Source organism: Oncorhynchus tshawytscha, linkage group LG25, assembly GCF_018296145.1.
Source record: "Oncorhynchus tshawytscha isolate Ot180627B linkage group LG25, Otsh_v2.0, whole genome shotgun sequence".
Lineage (NCBI taxonomy): Eukaryota > Metazoa > Chordata > Actinopteri > Salmoniformes > Salmonidae > Oncorhynchus > Oncorhynchus tshawytscha.
In genome coordinates this window covers 4,957,564-4,985,203 of record NC_056453.1, presented here as the reverse complement: position 1 = coordinate 4,985,203, position 27,640 = coordinate 4,957,564, and the positions used below count along the sequence as shown (strand labels likewise).

At 43.9% G+C, this 27,640-nt stretch overlaps 1 protein-coding gene and 1 pseudogene across 2 annotated transcripts in view; both read left to right on the top strand.

The window, feature by feature from the left end:
* Nucleotides 1–5,584, top strand: part of sema4gb (sema domain, immunoglobulin domain (Ig), transmembrane domain (TM) and short cytoplasmic domain, (semaphorin) 4Gb) — a 72,886-nt gene extending 67,302 nt beyond the window's left edge. Inside the window, exons 15-16 of one of the 2 annotated variants that reach the window (XR_002949424.2) lie at nucleotides 162–2,263; nucleotides 4,925–5,584. Coding sequence is in view for 1 of the 2 variants with exons in the window: in XM_024387387.2 (XP_024243155.1) it covers nucleotides 162–1,177 (1,016 nt within the window). In the remaining variant the exon portion in view is untranslated. Of the gene's footprint in view, nucleotides 1–161; nucleotides 2,398–4,924 lie in introns of those variants that run through there. The other variant, XM_024387387.2, reaches the window with a different exon arrangement.
* Nucleotides 5,585–16,945: 11,361 nt separating this feature from the next.
* The window catches only part of LOC112224735, a 46,807-nt pseudogene continuing 36,112 nt past the window's right edge, over nucleotides 16,946–27,640 (top strand).

Sequence of the window (27,640 nt, the reverse complement as noted above, 5' to 3'; positions counted from 1 at the left end):
CTCTGTGTCTCTCTCTCTCTCTCTCTGTGTCTCTCTCTCTCTCTCTGTGTCTCTCTCTCTGTCTCTGTCTCCCTCTCCCTCTCTCTCTCTCCTCTCTCTCTCTCTCTGTGTCTCTCTGTCTCTCTGTATCTCTCTGTCTCTCTCTCTGTGTGTGTCTGTAGTCCACCGCAGGCGTACAGTGATGTCTGGGGACGATGTCCTCCTCCATTGCGATCTGCGTTCCAACCTGGCCACTCCACGCTGGACCCTGGATGGCCACCAGCTCCAGGGCTACGGCCTCGACTCGGGCCATCGTGTGGGCACTGACGGCCTGCTCCTCATCTGCGCCAGGCCCGACCAGAGCGGAGACTATCGCTGCTACGCCGTGGAGAACGACGTGTGGGTACCAGTGAGGATGTACACCGTGACGGTTCAACCTGACCTGCCTTTCCCTGTGAGGCCAACAGTCATGACGGACACTTTATCAACCACCACCACTACCGCCCCACCAAGCCCTTCCCTTCCCCCCAGCAGCCCCACCGAGCAGCCCCTGCCCTCCCTGCTGGCTCCCCTCCCCCCTGGACCCAAGTTCCAGACCTACAGGCACATGGAGGCCGTGTATATCTCCCTGGTGGCCGTGCTGGGCGGGCTGTGCCTGGTGCTGACCGTAGTGCTGCTCTACGTCAGCTTCTGCAGCCGGGGGCCATACCAGGGCCGCAAGTACTCCCAGCAGGGGCTGCCCGAGTCGGGGGCCGCAGCCGAGAGGAAGAGGAGCTCCCACCTGGAGCTCAAGACCATCTCCAGCCACTGCAACGGCAGGCAGGAAAGCGAGCACGGACGCCGCTCCCTGTCAGTATCCAACATGGACGACATGGGCGATGGCTTCCTCCAGATCGTGCCCGCAGAAGGATCTCCCGGGAAATCGCCGCCCCCTCCCGCTCCGCCGCTCCCAATGCCACCACCCCTGCCCTCCTCGGAGTACGTGTCGTCAGAGTATACCAACGGGATGTCGGCGACATTACCCAGCGTCCTACGCAAGATGAACGGCAACAGCTACGTGCTGCTGAGGCAGACGACGGACCCAGAGGGGAGCACGTCTCCCCTCTACCACTCGTTCACCGAAGAGCTCAACCGCATCCTGGAGAAGAGGAAGCACACGCAACTGGACCCCCAGGAGACAGACGATAGCTCCGTCTAGCCCCACCTTGAGCTCTTTCCTGTTGATCTGTTTATTGGTTTAACCCAACTACAAAATAGTGCCCCCAAGAGGCAGGGAGGTCTAAATTGTATTATACAGCTTTAGTTTACCCAGTGCCAAAGCGACCTGTGGGAGTATTCATACCTAAAAACCCAATGTGCAACTTCCCGTGACTCGAGACGAGTGACCCACCCACATAATTTCACTATTGAACATTGGAGTAAAGAGGACTTTGTGACCTTTCCCTAACTGGAGCAGTCATGGATATCGTCATGGTATCCATTTTGGACACACACTGTACTAGTGCATGGACCCTTTGATGAACTTCCAAGCAAATACATGATACATACACAAGTTAGTTACAATCCTACCTCAGACCCTAACCCTATTGTGGAAGCTGGTCAATTACGATAAGTTTCAGTGCTGGTCTAGACAGCTGACATACTGACAGAGAGCGCTGTGATGCATCGTGGGACAAGGGACACAGACATGAGAGTCCAGATCATATGACCAATGACCATGAAGTAAGATGGTAATGATTCGACTGAGGAACTATTCAAGCCTGTATGAACAATATAGACCATCTTCGGAACTGTTGAATTTAGACAACGATGGCTACTGTAGTTTAGTGCCACACAGTGTACTTATATGATGGCTCTTAAAGACCCAGACCTACTGAACAAATAATACACTTCAGTCATAACTCAATAACACACACTTATCTTTCTTTTCTTTTGTTCTCATGTAAATAGCTATTATATTTCTGTGGCAACCATCAGTAGCAACTTTGGAAATAATGGCAATTGAAATGGTTGTAGCGAAACCAAATTGAAATTATTTTTTGCATCTTTGTGTTGTTAGCATCTGACAGAGAGGTGTCAGAGAGATAAAACAGCAGTATTATAGATAGACAGCAGGCTTCATCTAAGCTTGGCCGAATTAACACTATCATTGAAGGATGAAGACTATCATGAAGGACTGATCTCTCGCCAGATTGATCAGAGAAGATGAGTGATGATGATGATGAAGACGGTGGGACCTGATTGCCAGAAATGTGTGAGCCCAACAGGAGACAAGAAAGCAAAGGTAAGACTGAGAGAAAGCTGTGCCCTGCACGTCTTGTTGAAATACTTCACAATTACTATGAACATGTACAGTAACACTATGTCAATACTATGAACATGTACAGTAACACTATGTCATTATTATGAACATGTACAGTAACACTATGTCAATACTATGAACATGTACAGTAACACTATGTCAATTACTATGAACATGTACAGTAACACTGTCAATTACTATGAACATGTACAGTAACACTATGTCAATACTATGAACATGTACAGTAACACTATGTCAATACTATGAACATGTACAGTAACACTATGTCATTACTATGAACATGTACAGTAACACTATGTCATTACTATGAACATGTACAGTAACACTATGTCATTACTATGAACATGTACAGTAACACTATGTCATTACTATGAACATGTACAGTAACACTATGTCATTACTATGAACATGTACAGTAACACTATGTCATTACTATGAACATGTACAGTAACACTATGTCATTACTATGAACATGTACAGTAACACTATGTCATTACTATGAACATGTACAGTAACACTATGTCATTACTATGAACATGTACAGTAACACTGTCATTACTATGAACATGTACAGTAACACTGTCATTACTATGAACATGTACAGTAACACTATGTCATTACTATGAACATGTACAGTAACACTATGTCATTACTATGAACATGTACAGTAACACTATGTCATTACTATGAACATGTACAGTAACACTATGTCATTACTATGAACATGTACAGTAACACTATGTCATTACTATGAACATGTACAGTAACACTATGTCATTACTATGAACATGTACAGTAACACTATGTCATTACTATGAACATGTACAGTAACACTATGTCATTACTATGAACATGTACAGTAACACTATGTCATTACTATGAACATGTACATTAACACTATGTCATTTGAACCTTTTTTCAAATTCAGTCCACCACCACCACCAAACAGATTCTGTCAATATCAGCTTTCATTTTCCTCTCCATAAAAGATGAAGGGCTGAGCGGCAGACATATTCATTCCAGCCCAGGTTGATGTTTGTGCTTTGTTGTCCCAAGCTGGTGGCCACAAGCCAGATGAGCTATAGGGCCATCACACTGAAAAAGACCTGTGTCACTGTTACCTAACCCGCAACACTCTCTCAATGTCTACGTGACATCAGTGTCAACTCAATAACAACATACGCTAGCAACAACCAGGGATATACTCCATTGCCTTGAGAGAGAGTCCACTCTGACCAGAGACTGAAATGGCATCCTTCTCCATAAAGTACACTACTTTTGTAGTGCACTATAGGGACTATTTAGGGCGCTGGACAAAAGTAGTGCACTATATAGGTAATACATTGCTATTTCAGGCGCATCCAGCTTAGTAACAAGTTGACTGAAACGTATCTCCCAGCAGCCAGTCAGTCGGTGCTTTATAAACCTATCAAGGCTGGCCGTGTTAAATAGAGGTGTCTCCTCACCACAGTGAAGTGTTGAATCAGCTCTTGCCCTGTGGCTTCCCTTGTGGCTCGCAGCGCAGCACGCCGGTTTGTGTATCTGTCACTACGTCGCTGACAGTAACAGCAGCGCTCATCACTCCTGGGCTGGACTCCATAGAGACACCAAGTTAAGGCTTGTTGTCCTTTTTCGCAGACTTTATCGAATGCGGCCAAGCGGCACAGGAAACATTTGACCTGTGTGTCCTGGTCAGTGATGCAGTGAGCTGATAGAGTAGGAGAGGGAGGGAGTGTGTGTGTGTGGAGGGGGAGGGGGGCCGACACAAGATACTTTGCACCATCAGCAGGTTTCCTCCTCCTCCCCCTCTCTTTATTCCCACCCTCTCTATCCGTACATGCTCCCTTTTCTATTCCCTGTCCCCTCTACACCTTCACCTCCACACTAGAGGATCATCATTCCATCATTTACCCTTCCTCTCCCTCCCTCTTCCTCTCTTATTTCCCCTCTCCCCTAGAGGAGCCGGCTGAGTTCACAAACCACCACGATAGCCCTCCAATCAATTAAGCCTGGCCTTCAAACAGTGCCTGTGACCTTGTCTTTGCAAAGGGGCTACTGCAGTGTTTCTCCATCCTGTTCCCTGGGCCTGGAGGTCCGACAGGGTGTGCACGTTTTTGTTCTCGCCCAGCACTGTATTCAACCAATCGAGGGCTTGGTGATGAGTTATGTGGAATCAGATGTTTCAGTGCTGGGCTATAACAAAGATGTGCCCATATAACAAAGATCTCCCCATTGGTCATTATAATAGCCGAGCAGAATCTTCTTATTGGTTGATTCGAATATTGATGCACTATAACAGGTGTTGCATTGGACATGGTTTCCTCAAGGTGTCTCGTGGAAGGGTAAAATCTACTGTCACAGGACCATTATATTAATGTTGTATAAAAGCTTGTCTACGGCGGGGGTCAAGCAAGCCTGATGAATGTGTTTTCTTTATCTTATTGTCTCTTCGTGTCAAATAAATAACGCTGTATCGATAAGTGCAATCACAATGAGGGTAGTTGAGGATGAATATTCAAAGTTAAAAGAACAAACTGAACATTTAAACTTTCGGGTGTGTCATTTCTCATTACAGGTGTTATGTTTAAAGTCTCTGTTTTTTGATATTTTTTCTGTCTTTAGATACACAAGGAGATGGAGAAGCTGGTGAATGGAAGATGAAGTGTGTGACGAACCCTGATGATCTGAGCCAGTGTCTGCTCAAAACACACCAAAGGACAACCAGTGTGTTCAATCTCCGCTGGCAGTGAACTTGGATGCGGCTATGGATATTGTACTGTACTTGCTACTTATGGTCAAATGGCAAACATGCTGGCTGCTACACTCAAAACACACCTTCAGTATACTGTATACCTCCAGTACACACCTTCAGTATACTGTATGTCCCCATAAACAGTGTGGAAGTCTAATTTCAACAAACATAGGCACTCACGTCATACAGACATGACAACGTTCAAGTCAAGGTTTAGACATGAACTCTACGTCACCTACAGAATACATTTGAGTGAACAATGACTAAAAGACGCATTTGCACTATACCTCTTCTGAGGACTTATTTGCTCTGTACATAAGAACATCACCCTTGTAAAGTGTTACATCCATGTGCTACATCCATGTGCTACATCCATGTGCTACATCCATGTGCTACATCCATGTTATGTGTTTTGTTGTTTTCTGGCTCGATGTAGAAATTACGAATACTTTACAATCTACACTGAACAGAAATAAGCGCAACATGTAAAGTGTTGGTCCCATGTTTCATGAGCTGAAATAAAAAAAATCCCCGAAAAGTTCCATACGCACAAAAAGCTTATTTCTCTCAAATGTTTTGCATTAATTTGTTTACATCTCTGTTAGTGAGCATTTCTCCTTTGCCAAGTATCCATCCACCTGACAGGTGTGGAATATCAGGAAGCTGATTAAACAGCATAACCATAACACAGGTGCAGCTTGTGCTGGGGACAATAAAAGGCCACTAAAATGTGCAGTTTTGTCACACAACACACTGCCACAGATACCTCAAGATTTGAGGTAATGTGCAATTGGCATGCAAACTGCAGGAATGTCCACCAGAGCTGTTGCCAGATAATTTAATGTTAATTTCTCTACCATAAACTGCCTCCAATGTCGATTTAGAGAATTTGGCAGTATGTCCAACAGGCCTCACAACCGCAGATGATGTATAACCATCAGTAGCGATTTTAGCATGTAAATCTTGGTGGGGCAAACTCAAAATGTTCTAGCAAAGCCACAACACTAAACAATACATTAATTGCAACATAACCGTGACAAAGGGTGCCCACAAACTGTGAAGGCATACACAAAGCTGTCCCAACAGCAGAGCTTTCTTTTCAGCACCATAGAGTGAATCCTTACCACTGCTACAACAGGCTATCAGCGGATCCTTGTCTGGCGTAGTGCCCCCATGAGTGACAGAACACTGAGCCAATTACGGCGCAACTTGAGAAGATTACCAACCCCGACATATAGCGTATGTAGAGGTGCTGACTAACAGCAAAAAAACCAATAAGCTATAAAAATATAAAAAAATGTTCAAAAGTTTCATTTAGAAATGTCCTTATTTTTTAAAGGACATCAAATTGATCAGAAATACAGTGTAGACATTGTTAATGTTGTAAATAACTATTGTAGCTGGAAACTGATTATTTTTTATGGAATAACTACATAGGCGTACAGAGGCCAATTATCAGTAACAATCACTCCTGTGTTCCAATGGCACGTTGTGTTAACTAATCCAAGTTGATCATTTTAAAAGGTTAATTGATCATTAGAAAACCCTTTTGCAATTATGCACAGCTGGAAACGGTTGTTCTGATTAAAGAAGCAATAAAACTGTCCTTCTTTAGACTAGTTGAGTATCTGGAGCATCAGCATTTGTGGGTTCGATTACAGGCTCAAAATGGCCACAAAAATAGAACACCAGTCTCAACGTCAACAGTGAAGAGGCACCCCCGGGATGTTGGCCTTCTAAGGCAGAGTTTCTCTGTCCAGTGTCTGTGTTCTTTGACAATCTTAATCTTTTATTTTTATTGGCCAGTCTGAGATATGTATTTTATTTGCAACTCTGACTTGAAGGCCAGCATCCGGGAGTCGCCTCTTCACTGTTGGCGTAAATAAACTGAAGTTTATTTAGTGCTTTATCCGGGTAGCCGGAAAGTTGAGCATTGCAGTAGTCTAACCTAGAAGTAACAAAAGCATGGATTAATTTTTCTGCGTCATTTTTGGACAGAAAATTTCTGATTTTTGCAATGTTACGTAGATGGAAAAAAGCTGTCCTTGAAACAGTCTTGATATGTTCGTCAAAAGAGAGATCAGGGTTCAGAGTAACGCTGAGGTCCATCACAGTTTTATTTGAGACGACTGTACAATCAATAAGAGTAATTGTCAGATTCAACAGAAGATCTCTTTGTTTCTTGGGACCTAGAACAAGCATCTTTGTTTTGTCCGAGTTTAAAAGTTTAAAGTTTGCAGCCATCCACTTCCTTATGTCTGAAGCACAGGCTTCTAGCGAGGGCAATTTTGGGGCTTCACCATGTTTCATTGAAATGTACAGCTGTGTGTCATCCGCATAGCAGTGAAAGTTAACATTATGTTTTTGAATGACATCCCCAAGAGGTAAAATATATAGTGAAAACAATAGTGATCCTAAAACGGAACCTCGAGGAACACCGAAATTTACAGTTGATTTGTCAGAGGACAAACCATTCACAGAGACAAACTGATATCTTTCCGACAGATAAGATCTAAACCAGGCCAGAACTTGTCCGCGTAGACCAATTTGGGTTTCCAATTTCTCCAAAAGAATGTGGTGATCTATGGTATCAAAAGCAGCACTAAGGTTTAGGAGCACGAGGACAGATGCAGAGCCTCGGTCTGATGCCATTAAAAGGTAATTTACCACCTTCACAAGTGCAGTCTCAGTGCTATGATGAGTTCTAAAAATCAGACTGAAGCATTTCGTATACATTGTTTGTCTTCAGGAAGGCAGTGAGTTGCTGCGCAACAGCCTTTTCTAAAAATTTTGAGAGGAATGGAAGATTCGATATAGGCCGATAGTTTTATATATTTTCTGGGTCAAGGTTTGGCTTTTTCAAGAGAGGCTTTATTACTGCCACTTTTAGTGAGTTTGGTACTGTAAAGGTTCTCGTCCTCCTCTTCTGAGGAGGAATAGCGAGAAGGATCGGAGGACCAATGCGCAGCGTGGTAAGTGTTCATGATGTTATCTTTTATAAATCAAAATTAACACTGAAATACAAAACAATAAAGTGAACCAACAAAAACCTAAACAGTCATGTCTGGCGACACACACAAAGACAGAAAATAAACACCCACGAAACCCAGGTGGAAAAAGGCTACCTAAGTATGATTCTCAATCAGAGACAACTAATGACACCTGCCTCTGATTGAGAACCATACTAGGCCGAACACAAAAACCAACAAAGAAAAACAAACATAGACTGCCCACCCCAACTCACGCCCTGACCATACAAAAACAAAGACAAAACAAAGGAACTAAGGTCAGAACGTATCAGTACACTCCCAAAGGCACGGACTCCTACCGCAAAACCTGAACCTATAGGGGAGGGTCTGGGTCGGCGTCTGTCCGCGGTGGCGGCTCTGGCGCGGGACGTGGACCCCACTTCACCATAGTTTTTGTCCGCCTCCTCAACCTCCCCCGTGGCCTCTTATGAGCAGCGACCCTCGCCGCCGACCTCGGACTGGGCACCCTCGCCACGGGTCTTGAATGGACGGGAGATTCCGGCAGTGCCGGACAGGGGGGAGACTCCGGCAGCGCTGGGCATGAGGAAGGCTCTGGCAGCGCTGGATAGGCGGGAGACTCTGGCAGCGCCGGACAGGTGGGAGACTCCGGCAGCTCCAGAGTGAAGGGCGATTCTGGCATCGCCGGCGTGACAGGCAGCTCTGGCAGCTCCTGGCTGACTGACAGCTCTGGCAGCTCCTGGCTGACTGACGGCTCTGGCAGCTCCTAGCTGACTGACGGCTCTGGCAGCTCCTGGCTGAGTGACGGCTCTGGACAGACTGGCGGCTCTGGCGGCTCAGGACAGACTGGTGGCTCTGGCAGCTCAGAACAGACGGGAGACTCTGGCAGCTCAGGACAGACAGGAGACTCTGGCAGCTCAGGACAGACGGGAGACGCTGGCAGCGCTGGAGAGGAGGAAGGCTCTGACAGCACTGGACAGGCGGGAGCACCTGTAGGGAGAAGATGGAGAGACAGCCTGGTGCAGCGGGCTGCCACCGGAGGGCTGGTACGTGGAGGTGGCACCGGATAGACCGGACCGTGAAGGCGCACGGGAGGTCTGTGCATATTTGTAAACAACAGCTGGTGCACAAAATCTAAGGAAGTCTCTAGATTTTGCTCGCCTGAAGTAGAGTATACTATGATAAATTACAGGCCACACTACTTGCCTAGAGAGTTCTCAGCTATACTTTTTGTGGCTGTTTATTTACCACCACAGACAGATGCCGGCACTAAGACCGCACTCAGTCAGCTGTACAAGGAAATAAGCAAACAGGAAACTACACTCAGAGGCGGCGCTCTTAGTGGCCGGAAAGTTTAATGCAGAGAAACTTATATCAGTTCTACCAAATCTCTATCAACATGTTAAATGTGGGGCCTCCCGGGTGGCGCAGTGGTTAAGGGCGACAGCTGTGCCATCAGAGTCCCTGGGTTCGTGCCCAGGCTCTGTCGTAACCGGCCGCGACCGGGAGGTCCGTGGGGCGATGCACAATTGGCCTAGCGTCGTCCGGGTTAGGGAGGGCTTGGTCGGTAGGGATGTCCTTGTCTCATTGCGCACCAGCGACTCCTGTGGCAGGCGCAGTGTGCACTAACCAAGGTTGCCAGGTGCATGGTGTACCCTCTGACACATTGGTGCGGCTGGCTTCCGGGTTGGATGCGCGCTGTGTTAAGAAGCAGTACGGCTGGTTGGGTTGGGTTGTGTATCGGAGGACGCATGACTTTCAACCGTTGTCTCTCCCGAGCCCGTACGGGAGTTGTAGTGATGAGACAAGATAGTAGCTGCTACAACAATTGGATACCATGAAATTTGGGGAGAAAAAAGGGTTAAAAAAATAAATAAAAAGTTTAAAAAATTTTAAAAACATGTTAAATGTGCAACTAGAGGGAAAAAAATTATAGATCACCTGTACTCCACACAGAGAGATGCGTACAGAGCTCTCCCTCACCCTCCATTTGGTAAATCCGACCACAACTCTATCCTCCTGATTCCTGCTTACAAGCAAAAATTAGAGTAGGAAGCACCAGTGACTCGGTCTATGAAATAATGTTCAGACGAAGCAGATGCTAAACCTCACAGACTGGAACATGTTCCGGGATTCTTCCGATGACATTGAGGAATACACCACATCAGTCACTGGCTTTATCAATAAGTGCATTAAGGACGTCGTCCCCACAGTGACTGTACGTACATACCCCAACCAGAAGCCATGGATTACAGGCAACATTCGCACTGAGCGAAAGGGTAGAGCTTCCACTTTCAAGGTGCGAGACTCTAACCCGGAAGCTTAAAAGAAATCCTGCTATGCCCCGCGAAGAACCATCAAACAGGCAAAGCGTCAATACAGGGCTAAGATTGAATCATACTACACCGGCTCCGACGCTCGTTGGATGTGGCAGGGCTTGCAAACTATTACAGACTACAAAGGGAAGCACAGCCGTGAGCTGCCCAGTGACACAATGAGCTAAATCACTTCTATGCTCGCTTCGAGGCAAGCAACACTGAGGCATGCATGAGAGCATCAGCTGTTCCAGGCGACTGTGTGATCGATCACGCTCTCCGTAGCCGACGAGAGTAAGACCTTTAAACAGGTCAACATTCACAAGGCTGCGGGGCCAGAGGGATTACCAGGACGTGTGCTCCGGGCATGTGCTGACCAACTGGCAGGTGTTCTCACTGACATTTTCAACATGTCCCTAATTGAGTCTGTAATATCAACATGCTTCAAGCACACCATAGTCCCTGTGCCCAAGAACACAAAGGCAACCTGCCTAAATGACTACAGACCCATGGCACTCATGTCCGTAGCCATGAAGTGCTTTTAAAGGCTGGTAATGGCTCACATCAACACCATTATCCCAGAAACCTTAGACCCACTCCAATTTGCATACCGCCCAAACAGATCCACAGATGATGCAATCTCTATTGCACTCCACACTGCCCTTTCCCACCTGGACAAAAGGAACACCTACGTGAGAATGCTATTCATTGACTACAGCTCAGCGTTTAACACCATAGTTCCCTCAAAGCTCATCACTAAGCTAAGGAACTAAACACCTCCCTTTGCAACTGGATCCTGGACTTCCTGACGGGTCGCCCCCAAGTGGTGAGGGGAGGTAGCAACACATCTGCCACGCAGATCCTCAACACTGGAGCTCCCCAGGGGTGTGTGCTCAGTCCCCTCCTGTACTCCCTGTTCACCCACGACTGCATGGCCAGGCACGACTCCAACACCATCATTAAGTTTGCTGACGACACAACAGTGTTAAGCCTGATCACCGACAACGACGAGACAGCCTATAGGGAAGAGGTCAGAGACCTGGCCGGGTGGTGCTAGAATAACAACCTATCCCTCAACGTAACCAAGACTAAGGAGATGATTGTGGACTACAGGAAAAGGAGCACCGAGCACGTCCCCATTCTCATCGACGGGGCTGTAGTGGAGCAGGTTGAGAGCTTCAAATTCCTTGGTGTCCACATCAACAACAAACTAGAATGATCCAAACACACCAAGACAGTCGTGAAGAGGGCACGACAACGCCTATTTCCCCTCAGGAAACTAAAAAGATTTGGCATGGGTCCTGAGATCCTAAAAAGGTTCTACAGCTGCAACATCGAGAGGATCCTGACCGGTTGCATCACTGCCTGGTACGGCAATTGCTCGGCCTCCGACCGCAAGGCACTTCAGAGGGTAGTGCGTACGGCCCAGTACATCACTGGGGCCAAGTTGCCTGCCATCCAGGACCTCTACACTAGGCAGTGTCAGAGGAAGGCCCTGAAAATTGTCAAAAACCCCAGCCAACCCAGTCATAGCCTGTTCTCTCTACTACCACATGGCAAGCGGTACCGGAGTGCAAAGTCTAGGACAAAAAGGCTTCTCAACAGTTTTTACCCCCACGCTATAAGACCCTGAACAGGTAACCAAATTGTTACCCGGACTATTTGCATTGTGTGCCCCACCCAACCCCTCTTTTACGCTGCTGCTACTCTCTGTTTATCTTATATGCATAGTCACTTTAACTATACATTCATGTACATACTACCTCAATTGGCCCGACCAAACAGTGCTCCCGCACATTGGCTAACCCGGATATCTGCATTGTGTCCCACCACCCGCCAACCCCTCTTTTTACACTACTGCTACTCTCTGTTCATTATATATGCACAGTCACTTTAACCATACCCACATGTACATACTACCTCAATAAGCCTGACTAACCTGTGTCTGTATTTATCCTTGCTGCTCTTACTTTCAAATGTATTTTTACTGTTGTTTTATTTCTTTACTTACCTACACACACACACACTGTTTTTTCTCCGCACACTTTTTTTTCTCCGTTTTGCGCTGTTCTGTGAAGGGAGTAGTACACAGCGTTGTACGAGATCTTCAGTTTCTTTGCAATTTCTTGCATGGAATCGCCTTCATTTCTCAAAACAAGGATAGACTGACGAGTTTCAGAAAAAAGTGTTTTGTTTCTGGTCATTTTGAGACTGTAATTGAACCCACAAATGCTGATGCTCCAGATACTCAACTAGTAAAGAAGGCCAGTTTTATTGCTTCTTTAATCAGAACAACAGTTTTCAGCTATGCTAACATAATTGCAAAAGGGTTTTCTAATGATCAATTAGCCATTTAAAATGATAAACTGGGATTAGCTAACACAACGTGCCATTGGAACACAGGAGTGATGGTCGCTGATAATGGGCCTCTGTACGCCTATGTAGATATTCCATGAGAAAGTGAATAATCTGTCTGTAAACAATTGTTGGAAAAATAACTTGAGTCATCCACAAAGTAGATGTCCTAACCGACTTGCCAAAACTATAGTTTGTTAACAAGAAATTTGTGGAGTGGTTGAAAAACGAGTGTTAATGACTCCAGCCTATTCTAACTTCCGACTTCAACTGTATATAGAGCATATACAGTGCATTTGGAAAGTTGTCAGACCCCTTGACTTTTTCCACATTGTGTGACGTTTCAGCCTTATTCCATAATGGATACTTTTTTTTGCAAATGTGTAAATAAATAAAAAACAGATGATACATTTCCATAAGTATTCAGACCCTTTACTCAGTACTTTGTTGAAGAACCTTTGGCAGCGATTACAGCCTCAAGACTTCTTGGGTATGAAGCTACAAGCTTGGCACACCTGTATTTGGGTTTTTCCCATTCTTCTCTGCAGATCCTCTCAAGCTCTTTCAGGTTGGTTGGGGAGCATTGCTGCACAGCTATTTTCAGGTCTCTCCAGAGATGTTTGATCAGGTTCAAGTCCGGACTCTGGCTGGGCCATTCAAGGACATTTAGAGACTGGTCCCGAAGCCACTCCTGCATTGTCTTGGTTGTGTGCTTTAGGTCATTGTCCTGTTGGAAGGTGAACATTCGCCCCAGTCTGAGGTCCTGAGCGCTCTGGAGCAGGTTTTCATCAAAGATTTCTCTGTACTTCACTTCGTTCATCATTCCCTCGATCCTGACTAGTCTCCCAGTCCCTACCGCTGAAAAACATCCCCACAGCATGATGCTGCCACCACCATGCTTCACCGTAAGGACGCTGCCAGGTTTCCTCCAGATGTAACGCTTGGCATTCAGGATAAAGAGTTCAATCTTGGTTTCATCAGACCAGAGAATCTTGTTTCTCATGGTCTGAGAGTCATTTAGGTGCCTCTTGGCAAATTTAAAGTGGGCTGTCATGTGCCTTTTACTGAGGAGTGGCTTCCGTCTGGCTACTCTACCATAAAGGCCTGATTGGTGGAGTGCTGCAGAGATGGTTGTCCTTCTGGAAGTGTCTCCTATCTCCACAGAGGAACACTGGAGCTCTGTTGGAGTGACCATCGGGTTCTTGGACACCTCCCTGACAAAGGCCCTTCTCCCCCGATTGCTCAGTTTGGCTGGGCGGCCATCTCTAGGAAGAGTCTTGGTGGTTCCAAGCTTCTTTCATTTCAGATTGATGGAGGCCACTGTGTTCTTGGGGTCTGTCAATGCTGCAGACATTTTTGGTACCCTTCCCCAGATCTGTGCCTCGACACAATCCTGTCTCGGAGCTCTACGGACAATTCCTTCGACCTCATGGGTTCGTTTTTGCTCTGACATGCACTGTCAACTGTGGGACCTTATATAGACAGGCGTGTGACTTTCCAAATCATGTCCAATCAATTGAATTCACCACCGGTGGACTCCAATCAAGTTGAAGAACAGTGGTGATTTTAGCTTGTAAATCTTGGTGGGGCAAACTACATTTTTTGATTGGGGGGGGGGTGCACTACACAACAAAACACAACACTAAACAATACATGAATTGCATTATAATGGTGACAAACGGTGCCCACAAACTGTTAGGGCCTACATAAAGCTGTCCCTTTATTAACTCAATTATTTATTTTATTTTTTAACTTGTTTGCAAACTGATGTGTGGCACGTATGTCAAAATAACATGCATAACATGCAACCCCTCCACTTAAAAAATAATGTAAAAAATGTTAAGCTAAAATTGTGGTGCTCAAAACAGGTGAATGACGGGTCGCAACTGTTGTAGAAACATCTCAAGGATGATCCATGGAAACAGGACGCAACTGAGCTCAATTTCGAGTCTCATAGCAAAGGGTCTAAATACTTGCGTAAATGTGATATTTCAGGGGGGTTTTTTTGGGGGGGGGTATACATTTGCTAAAAATTCTAAAACCTTGTTTTTGCTTTGTCATTAAGGGGTAATGTGTGTAGATTGATGAGGGGGGAAAACAAATTAAGCTATATTAACTTAAAGAAATGTGGAAAAAGTGAAGTGGTCTGAATACTTTCTGAATGCACTTTACCGTAATTGCTGGACTATTAAGCGCACCTGAATATAAACCGCACCCACTGAATTATAAAAAAATATGTATTTTGTACATAAATAAGCCGCACATGTCTATAAGCCGCAGGTGCCTACAGGTACATTGAAACAAATGAACTTTACACAGCCTTTAAACGAAACACGGCTTGTAACAAACATTAAACAGTGGCCTACCAAGAAAGTCATTGGTCACTATCTTCCTCCTTCTCTGCACTGAAACTACTGAAGTCATCTCCTTTGGTGTCGGAGTTGAATAGCCTCAGAATTGCTTCATCCAATGTTGGATTGTTTTCATTGTCGCTCTCGTCACTTTCATCCGGAGGCAAATACCCCGCTGAGCTCATGCTGCCCCTTCAACACGCAGCAGTCCAGCCTTTCGAAACCCGTTGATGATAGTGGATTTTTTGACAATGCTCCACGCTGTCAGGACCCACTGGCAGACTTGACCATAAGTGGCTCTTCGCATGCGGCCTGTTTTAGTGAAGGATTTCTCCCCACTTGTCATCCAAGCCTCCCACTGAACAAGGAGCGCCACCTTAAATGCACGATTTACACTGATGTCGAGTGGCTTTCCAACGTCTTATCATCGACTCATTAAGGTCAAGCTCCCGTGCAGCAGCTCTATTTCCTTTTCCAACAGCCAGATCGATCGCCTTCAACTTGAAAGCTGCATCATATGCATTTCTCCGTGTCTTTGCCATGATGAGGGTGACAAAATTACTACCGTAATCAGAATGATGGGAAGTTTGAGCGCGCTCGATTTACGTCACATTATGTGACGGTGCTCAGTCTTTTGGCGGCATGAATCTTGTGAAAGCGGGAAAAATCCATAAATTAGCCGCGTCATTGTATTAACCGCGAGGTTCAAAGCGTGGGAATAAAGTAGCGGCTTATAGTCCGGAAATTACAGGTAAATGCTTTTATTTAGGTTTCTATGCAAAGTATATGAGTTGATGTTTCTTTAAGCCTGCAGCTAGTTACTTGAAATGAAACACATAATCATACCAAAACATGATAAAACATGTGAACTTAATGACAGAGACAGCTAATAAACACAAATTGGACATTTACAGTAGCTGGCTAGGCTAAACAAACTGCAACACTGGATAACTTCCCCGGAGGGTTAACGCTCTGCCTCCGGCCCTCCTGCCCTACCTGGAGCAGTTCAAGCGGGTCACCCTGTGGCTGGGAGGGGACATGTGCTCCTGGGAGGCCTCCAAGATCTTCTCCAGGAAGCTGGGCCTGAAGCGCTGCTCACTGGTGCACCCGGGAGGCCCTGGCCGAGGGCAGGAACCTGACCTGCATCGTCAAAGCCTTCATCCCCGCCACCCAAAAGTCCATTGTGTCGTTCAGGCAGCTCAGGGAGGATGTCTTTGGGGAGCTGGCCAACACAGAGCAGGTGGGTGGGCAACAGGTAGCCTAGTGGTTAGAGCATTGGGTCAGTAACTGAAAGGCTGCTGGATCAAATCCCTGAGCTGACAAGGTAAAAACCTGTCATTCTGCCTCTGAACAAGGCAGTTAACCCACTGTTCCCTGGTAGGCTGTCATTGTAAATGAGAATTTGTTCTTAACTTACTTGCCTAGTTAAATAAGGTTAAAAATAAAAAGTGGATCAGAGTGAGCCCAACAGGATAATGAAGGCCCTTCATAAGGGGGAGCTGACTGTCTTCACAGGTATAGTCTATAGTTGGTTGGCATGCACATTGACATTTGGTCATGATGCTTTACACTGAAGTTAGCTATAGTTAGCTATGGAAGAATATTCTTCAAATGGGGGATTGATTTTTAACCTGAGACTAGACTGAGTGAGAATATTGCTTCGCTGTGTAAGTCAAAACAAAAGTAAAACTAAGCAATTGATCCGTCTGTTGATTGTGCCTCTAACTCACTTTACCATACCTCTCATATTTTCTTGACCTCCAGGAACCACGGGCAGCGTCAAGACCACCTTCATCAGTGAGTTTGCCCTGGACCCGTGCATGCAGGGTGTCAACCCGCTGTGGGGCACCTTTGAGATCAACAACGTGCGCCTGGCCTAGATCATGCTGACCCAGTTCGCCGTGCTGGAGGGGAACCTGGCCCAGTATGACACGTGGGCTGACAGGGTTGAGGACCTACCCCTCTACTTTATGACCTTCCATGGGCAGCAGAACATCAAGTGAGTCCTCTCTGAAAGTGTTGAGTGATATGTCAATCAATAGGTGTACTGTACTGCTTGAGTTGTAACTAACTCCCTCCTCTCTCTCCCTCTGCAGGTCTGTGCTGGACACCATGCACACCTGTCTACCGCTATGTCATCAGTCACGCGATCATTGACAACCTCATGATGGGCCATCCGGGACGACATTATCGGAGCTTTCAGGAAGTTAGCCACCAACAGCAGCTGTAATGTCACTCTGATCCTCCAACCCAGGAAGGAGGAGGACAACAGAGAACTAGACTGAATCCATCTTTGGAACAGCCAAAGTGAGTGGAGGGTTACATGTAATTCTGAATTATATAAATATAGACATCCATATAACGCTCTTTCCTTGTATGCCTCTCCAAAGCATGCAGTGTTTTTATTAAACCTGTCAGTGTTGGGTGCATCTCCTTGTTTGATCAATAGGGGGTGTTTGTGACAACGTTATCAACAACAGTTGCATGTATATATATTCGTTTCACAGACCCAAATAATTTTTCAATCAAAGAGATTCACTGTAACACACACTGTCACCAATGTATTTTTAATCAATGTGTGTTGGTACATGCTGGGAAAGGTCAAAGGTGACAAGGGGGAGGGGTCAGAGAAGGAGGACATTTTAGGATAGACTCTAAAGAAGGAGGAGACAACGGTAAAGAAGGAGACAACGGTAAAGAAGGAGACAACGGTTAAAAATGAGAAACTAGTGAATTTGGAGAGGCCACCCAAAGCTACCAAAACGCTAAGAGCTGTTAAGACTCCTGCAACAGGGAAGGGCACGACAGACGGAGAGGCGAAGAGCCATAGAGGACAGACAACACTCATTGATCTAAGCAAAGTACAGGGTCTCAGTGTATGGCATTATATAATATATTATGTTATGATTTGATATGATATGATATGACAGAAAAAGCTATTTGGGTTTCCGTTTATGGTACAGTTAGTATGATATAATATCCTGAAAAAAATATTGCTTAATATTGATGATTTGTCAGCTGATTGGAGAATGTGCTTGCTTTTGTGACAGAAAGGTGGGGTGAAAGCTGTTATCTAAAGGTGAAAATAGTTATGTAAAATAAGGTTAGTAAAATATGGATGTTGTCAATGAATGACCGTTGAAAAGTAATAATTGAAAGATAGCTGACCCACCGCATTGCTGCTTGTTTGCCTCATTTAAACGTGAAGTGTTTTTGTCAAACATATGATCAGAATTGGAGATGCAGACAAGGGTGTTTGTAATTAGAGGTTGACAGATTAATCGGAATGGCCGATTAATTAGGGCTGATATCAAGTTTTCATAACAATCTGATTTACATTTTTTTTGTATACCTTTATTTAACTAGGCACGTCAGTTAAGAGCACATTCTTATTTTCAATGACGGCCTAGGAATGGTGGGTTAACTGCCTCGTTCAGGGGCAGAACGATAGATTTTCACCTTGTCAGCTCGGTGGATCCAATCTTGCAACCTTACAGTTAACTAGTCCATCGCAATAACGACCTGCCTCTCTCGTTGCACTCCACAAGGAAGTTGCTAGCTAGCATTAAACTTATCTTATAAAAAACAATCAATCATAATCACTAGTTAACTACACATGGTTGATGATATTACTAGATATTATCTAGTGTGTCCTGCTTTGCATATAATCTGACTGAGCATACAACCATACAAGTATCTAAGTATCTGACTAAGCGGTGGTAGGCAGAAGCAGGCGCGTAAACATTAATTCCAACAGCATATTCGTGTGTTTTGCCAGCAGCTCTTTGTTGTGCGTCAAGCATTGCGCTGTTTATGACTTCAAGCCTATCAACTCCTGAGATGAGCCTGGTGTAACCAAAGTGAAATGGCTAGCTAGTTAGCGCGTGCTAATAGCGTTTCAAACGTCACTCGCTCTGAGCCTTGCCGTGGTTGTTTCCCTTGCTCTGCATGGGTAACGCTGCTTCGAGGGTGGCTGTTGTCATTGTGTTGCTGGTTCGAGCCCAGGGAGCAGCGAGGAGAGGGATGGAAGCTATGCTGTTACACTGGCAATACTAAAGTGCCTATAAGAACATCCAATAGTCAAATGTTAATGAAATACAAATGGTATAGAAGGAAATAGTCCTATAATTCCTATAATAACTACAACCTAAAACTTCTTACCTGGGAACATTGAAGACTCATGTTAAAAGGAACCACAAGCTTTCATATGTTCTCATGTTCTGAGCAAGGAACTCAAACGTTAGCTTTCTTACATAGCACATATTGCACTTTTACTTTCTTCTCCAACACTTTGCTTTTGCATTATTTAAACCAAATTGAACATGTTTCATTATTTACTTGAGGCTGAATTGATTTTATTGATGTATTATATTAAGTTAAAATAAGTGTTCATTCAGTATTGTTGTAATTGTCATTTTTACAAATGAATAAATAAAAATGGTCCGATTAATCGGTATCGGCGTTGAAAAATCATAATCGGTCGACCTCTATTTGTAATTCACCAAAACAGTTTCTGCTCTGAGTTTCCATACATGATCATGCGTGTTCAGGAGGCCTATGTAGTTAACCTACAGCTGAGTATTAAGGTATATTGTATGTATGGATGAGCCAGTTCTGTGCTTTAAGGAGTCCTTTAAGGAGTGAATGTTGGTGGACAATGTTTAGCTTCTTTGTCCTGGGGTCCTTTAAGGAGTGAATGTTGGTGGACAATGTTTAGCTTCTTTGTCCTGGGGTCCTTTAAGGAGTGAATGTTGGTGGACAATGTTTAGCTTCTTTGTCCTAGGGTCCTTTAAGGAGTGAATGTTGGTGGACAATGTTTAGCTTCTTTGTCCTGGGGTCCTTTAAGGAGTGAATGTTGGTGGACAATGTTTAGCTTCTTTGTCCTGGTGTCCTTTAAGGAGTGAATGTTGGTGGACAATGTTTAGCTTCTTTGTCCTGGGGTCCTTTAAGGAGTAAATGTATATTGTTTGTGTTAGATTCCTGTTGTGAGTCAATATGGCTTTAATCATTGACAAAGGAGGTGATTAAATTACCCTCATCACCTGTGTGTCGTGAGGTGGTAAATTATGTTGAGGCTTCAGACTGGTGTGCATACTTGTCTCTGATTGGCCAATGAAACTTCACAGGTGTCAGATGACCTTGTTTATATATTATTTAGTAGAGAGACTCAAATCAATCAAATGTATTTATAAAGACATTTTTTTTTCAATTTAAAGTTTTATTAAGTTTTCTTGTTTTTCAATCAACCAACAAAACACATTCCACATTCACAGATGTGACAGGCTTTAAAATAAAATAAAAAGTAAAAAAATAATAATACATTTGAAAAAATAAAAATACAATTAAAATGAATGATAATAAAAGCATTTATTTTTCTTAATCTATTTATTTTCCTTGGTGCATATATACATACATACATACATACATACATACATACATACATACATACATACATACATACATACATACATACATACATACATACATACATACATACATACATACATACATACATACATACATACACACATACATACATACATACATACATACATACATACATACATACATACATACATACATACATACATACATACATACATACATACATACATACACACACACACACACACACACACACACACACACACACACACACACACACACACACACACACACACACACACACACACACACACACACACATACATACATACATACATACATACATACACACATATACATACACACACACACACATACACACACACACACACACACACACACACACACACACACACACACACACACACATACATACATACATACATACATACATACATACATACACACATATACATACATACACACACACACACACACACACACACACATACATACACACACACACACACACACACACACACACACACACACACACACACACACACACACACACACACATACATACATACATACATACATACATACATACATACATACATACATACATACATACATACATACATACATACATACACACGTACATACATACACACATATACATACACACACACACACACACACACACACACACACACACACACACACACACACACACACACACACACACACACACACACACACACACACACACACACACACACACACACACACACACACACACACACACACACACACACACACACACACACACACACACATACGCACACGTACTCAAACTAAATGAAAATAAAAACACACAGAAAAACATATAACACTTGCAGCAGCACTATCAAGGTTCTTATCAGCTATTTCAAGCATTCGCTGAGACGACGGGGATCTGCATTGCTTGCTGTTTGTGGTTTTATGCTGTGTTTCTGTAAAGACCTTTTTACATAAAGTGCTTTACAGAAACACAGCCTCAAACCCCAAACAGCAAGCAATGCAGATGTAGAAGCACAGTGGCTAGGAAAAACTCCCTAGAAAGGCAGGAACCTAGGAAGAAACCTAGACAGAAACCAGGCTCTGAGGGGTGGCCAGTCCTCTTCTGGCTGTGCCGGGTGGAGATTATAACAGAATATGGCGAAGATGTTCAAAGATGACCAGCAGGGTCAAATAATAATAATCCCAGTGGTTGTCGAGGGTGCAATAGGTCAGCACCTCAGGAGTAAATGTCAGTTAGCTTTTCATAGCAGAGACAGCAGGTGCGGTAGGGAGAGAGTCGAAAACAGCAGGTCTGGGACAAGGTAACACGTCCGGTGAACAGGTCAGGGTTCCATAGCCGCAAGCAGAACAGTAGAAACTGGAGCAGCAGCAAGACCACGTAGACTGGGAACAGCAAGGAGTCATCAGGCAAGGTAGTCCTCTGGAAGGGGGGGGGAGAATTAGAGGGAGCATACTTAAATTCAAACAGGACACCGGATAAGACAGGAGAAATCCTCCAGATATCACAGACCGACACTAGCCCCCGACACAAACTATTGCAGCATACATACTGGAGGCTGAGACAGGAAAGGTCGGGAGACACTGTGGACCCGTCCGACTCTACCTCCGGACAGGGCCAAACAGGCAGGATCGAACCCCACCAACTTTGCCAAAGCACAGCCCCCACACCACTAGAGGGATATCTTCAACCACCAACTTACTACCCTGAGACAAGACAAAGTATAGCCCACGAAGAGCTCCCCACGGCACGATCCCAAAGTGGGGCGCCAAACCCCTTGGGGGTACCAACTACTGTATGCATCACATAACAAGCCTTGTGCAACCACATTAGCTCCACTGAGGGATTAGGTAAAACCATTGTCGGCTCCAAGTGTCAGGATGAAAATCTGCAGGTGTGTACCCCCACTGAAACATTGTTCGACAACTCTGATAAACGGTGTTTCAATGTAATAACGTCATGAAATGTTCAACAGACCACTACACAGACCATATGATTCTATGTTAGTTACTAACTCAAGAACACTACATTTTTATTTTAACGTGCATACCATGTCAGGGATTCTCGTGATATTCAGATTGATGTGCAGTACAGGGATATCGGGTTCGTCTCTGTGTTTCATATTGTTCTAACTGCCTCTTCCCTCAGGACTGAATAGATAATACTGTGGAGTGTGTCAGATCCACTTTAGTTTTTCCCTACATAGACCAGTCCTGGGAAACTCCTGGCAAGACACTAGCCTGGTAGTCCTGGCATGTAGCCTAGTGGTTAGAGCGTTGGACTTGTAACCAAAATGTTGCAAGATCAAATCCCTGAGCTGACAAGGTAAAAATCTGTCATTCTGCCCCTGAACAAGGCAGTTAACCCACTGTTCCTAGGCTGTCATTGAAAATAAGAATGTGTTCTTAACTGACTTGCCTAGTAAAATAAAATGTAGCTTGCTGGAACTAAAATGTTGTTCTAAGCACAGCCAACCACCCTCCTAAAATGTTCTTGTATTCTTGTATTCTAGCCAAGGACTTGTATGCGGTCATTGACTTAAGAAGGAGGGGAGACCAACATGATGTTATCCACTCAATGCAAACAAAAGGCATGGAGATGGGAAACACAGCTTTGCTGAGACCGCAGGGGAGACAGTTTCTGAGCAGATGCGGTGCTAGGTTTTTTGTTCGATAATTTCCCCCCTCAGTTCTGAGGTTAGTCATGTGAATGCTTGACTGCTGTGGAAGTAGGCTACAGTAACAGAACATCCCATAATGATTCTAGGCTGTGTGGTTCTGGTTCCATAGGTCTGGGCATCTTCCCCCTCGGGAGACTGAAAAGATTTGGCATGGGTCCTCAGATCCTCAAAAGGTTCTAGAGCTGCACCATCAAGAGCATCCTGATTGGTTGGATCACTGCCTGGTATGGCAACTGCTCAGCCAGGAGGTGTCAGAGGAAGGCCCTAAAAATGGTCAAAGACTCCAGCCACCCTAGTCATAGACTGTTCTCTCTGCTACCGCACGACAAGCGGTACCGGAGCGCCAAGTCTAGGTCCAAAAGGCTTCTTAACAGCTTCTACCTCCCAAGCCATAAGACTCCTGAACAGCTAATTAAAGGGCTACCCAGACCATTCTTTTACTCTGCTGCTACTCTCTGTTTATTTTCTATGCATAATCACTTTAACTCTACCTACATGTACATATTACCTCAGTTACCTCGACTAACTGGTGTCTCCGCACATTGACTCTGTACCGGTACCCCCTGTATATAGCCTCCACATTGACTCTGTACCGGTACCCCTGTATATAGTCTCCACATTGACTCTGTACCGGTACCCACTGTATATAGCCCCGCTTGTTGTTTTACTGCTGCTGTTTAATTATTTGTTACTTTATTTACTTTTTTTCTTAAAACTTCTTAATGCATTGTTGGTTAAGGGCTTGTAAGTAAGCATTTCACTGTAAGGTGTTGTATTCGGCGCAGGTGACAAATCATTTGATTTGATTCCTGACAGTGTGGGTGTGGGACATTGGCATTATAAGCGTTGGTTGAAAGAGGCCCTTTGTGCCCCATTCAGGCAGTGGATAAGAGGACTGTCTTGTAAGAGGCAGTATGATCAAATATTGACATCCTGAAGCTTATCATTTTGTTTTATGGTTTGTTACCTCTGATCTGAGTTCTGTGCTTATTCAAATGGCTGACATCTGGAGGAGGAGAAGATGGAACAACTTCATACTAGGGCTGGGAGGTATACTGTATTTTATGATATACCGGTATTGTTGCAGGGACCGGTTTGGATTGTTACTTTACCTTCTATAACGGTATTTGAATGCTTGGTTTGTTAAATGTGATACACCATGTGTAATGTCAATTTTTGTAGTTTACTTCGCTACTTGAGTCTCTCTCTGCTCTTTCTCTCTGTGCCACTTTCCACACAGACCTAACCACACCCCCTGTCACTCGAGGAGCGCATTTGATGTTCCTCAACCACGAAACACTTGCATTCAGTCTACATGGTCAATGCAGCACATGCAATAACGCTGATGACCACAATGCCGTTTTCTCTTTGCTTCTTAATTTAGGGCTAGGCCACATTTTTCTCAATTTCCACCTGACTGACGTGCCCAAACTGCCTGTTGCTCAGGCCCTGAAGCCAGGACATGCATATAATTGGTACCATTGGAAAGAAAACACTTAGAAGTTTGTAGAAATGTAATAATTATGTAGGAGAATATAACACAATAGATGTGGTAGGAGAAAATCCAAAGAAAAACCAACCTGAATTTATTTTTTGAAAGAGACCATCCTCTTAGAATGGCACAAAATTAAGTCAGAAGTCATTCGGGGTTGTAACTTCAAAAACTAATAAGAAATATCAGTTTTACTACAGGGAGACAGGTTTGGAAATTAGTGTTTGCGTGTGCCATGAAGATAGAATGCACCTGCTAAAATCGATTAACTATTGAACATACATCTTTCCGTAAGAAATATTATAGTTTGACTACATTTTAGGGTATCTGAGGAGTTAATAGAAATGTATTTTCACTTGTTGAAACAAAGTTTAGGGGTAGATTTCCAGAATCCTTTCTCTGCATGTTGAACGAGAGCATTACTCAAATCGATGGCACCAACTAATCAGACTTTTTGGGGTATAAAGAAGGATTGCATCTAACAAAACAACATGTTATAGCTGGGACCCTTTGGATGACAAATAGAAGAAAGATTTTCAAAAAGTAGGTGAAAATTTAATCGCTATTTATGAATTTATGAAACCTGTTTCCGGTGGAAAAATATTTTGATGAGGGGCGCCGTCCTCAAACAATCGCATGGCATGTTTTTGTTGTAATAGCTACTGTAAATCGGACAGTGCATTTAGATTAACAAGAATTTAAGCTTTCAACCGATATAAGACACATATGTACAGTTGAAGTCAGAAGTATACATACACCTTGCCAAATACATTTAAACTCCGTTTTTCACAATTCCTGACATTTAATCCGAGTACAAATTCCCTGTCTTAGGTCAGTTAGGATCACCACTTTATTTTAAGAATGTGAAATGTCAGAATAATAGCAGAGAGAGTGATTTATTTCAGCTTTTATTTCTTTCATCACTTTTCCACAAGGTCAGAAGTTTACATACACTCAATCAGTATTTGGTAGCATTGCCTTTAAATTGTTTAACTTGGGTCAAAAATATGTAGGCCTCCTTGCTCACACGCTTTCTCAGTTCTGCCCACAAATGTTCTTTAGGATTGAGGTCAGGGCTTTGTGATGGCCACTCCAATACCTTGACTTTGTTGTCCTTCAGCCATTTTGCCACAACTTTGGAAGTATGCTTGGGGTCATTGTCCATTTGGAAGACCCATTTGCGACCAAGCTTTAACTTCCTGACTGATGTCTTGAGATGTTGCTTCAAAATATCCACATCATTTTCCTCCCTCGTGATGCCAGCTATTTTGTGGAGTGCACCAGTCCCTCCTGCAGCAAAGCACCCCCACAACATGATGCTGTCACCCCCGTGCTTCACAGTTGGGATGGTGCTCTTCGGCTTGCAAGCCTCCCCCTTTTTTCTCTAAACATAACAATGGTCATTATGGCCAAACATTTCTATTTTTGTTTCATCAGACCAGAGGACATTTCTCCAAAAAGTACAATCTTTGTCCCCATGTGCAGTTGCAAACCGTAGTCTGGCTTCTTTATGGAGGTTTTGGAGCAGTGCATTCCTCCTTGCTGAGCGGCCTTTCAGGTTGTGTTGATATATAGGACATGTTTTACTGTGGCTATAGATACTTTTGTACCTGTTTCCTCCAGCATCTTCACAAGGTCCTTTTCTGTTGCTCTGGGATTGATTTGCACTTTTCGCACCAGTACATTTAAGTACATTAATCTCTAGGAGATAGAACGAGTCTCCTTCCTGAGCAGTATGATGGCTGCGTGGTCCCATGGTGTTTATACTTGCGTACTGCTGTTTGTACAGATGAACGTGGTACCTTCAGGCGTTTCGAAATCGCTCCCAAGGATGAACCAGACTTGTGGAGGTCTACAATTTTTTTCTGAGGTCTTGGCTGATTTCTTTTGATTTTCCCATGATATCAAGCAAAGAGGCACTGAGTTTGAAGGCAGGCCTTGAAATACATCCACAGGTACACCTCGAATTGACTCAAATGATGTCAACTAGCCTATCAGAAGCTTCTAAAGCTATGACATAATTTTCTGGACTTTTCCAAGCTGTTTAAAGGCACAGTCAACTTAATGTGTGTAAACTTCTGACCCATTGTAATTGTGAAACAGTGAATTATAAGTGAAATAATCTTTCTGTAAACAATTGTAGAAAACATTACTTGTGTCATGCACAAAGTAGATGTCCTAACCAACTTGCCAAAACTATAGTTTGTTTACAGGAAATTTGTGGAGTGTTTGAAAAACGAGTTTTAATGACTCCATCCTAAGTGTATGTAAACTTCCGACTTCAACTGTACCTAAATGTTTAATATCCATAATTTTTTGGATTATTTATGTGAATTGCGCGCCCTCCAGCAGGACGCCTAGCCCTAAATAGTTATAAATCCACTTGCGTTCTATAATGACACTGTTAGTTTGTGTTTCGTACATCAGCAAACAGCTAGTTTGTCTTTTCTTTGCAAGTTGACCAAAATCTTGTGAGACGCTAACTGCTAGACGGTAATGCTAATAGCTAGCTAATATATGTTCTGAGTAAGGGAACGTAGCTAGCTAATACAGGCTGATAAAACCAGTGATGGTGTAGACCTAAATCAGCATGTTGTTTGTGCGACAGTATCTTCTAAATTGAAGATGAATATGCAAAGTAATAACATGTTAGCTACATAGGGTAGCTAGGAGAAGACACGCAATGTAGCCAAAGCTTTTAGGATCCCCTAGGAAACAGTTATCAACACTTTAGTTCCAACCCTGTCTCAATAACTCCTCCCTGGCATTTTATTTCGTTTTCACCTCAAACAACACTGTATTCAAAGTGCCCACTATTGTATTCTAACTACAGAATTAGAATTGTCATTCTATTTTCATGATTTAAACAGTTTTGCTCTAATTCGCAAGTGAAATCACAATTGCAACGTTTGGTTAAAAATAAATCCTAGATTATTTGCCCATATCGTGCAGCCCTACAT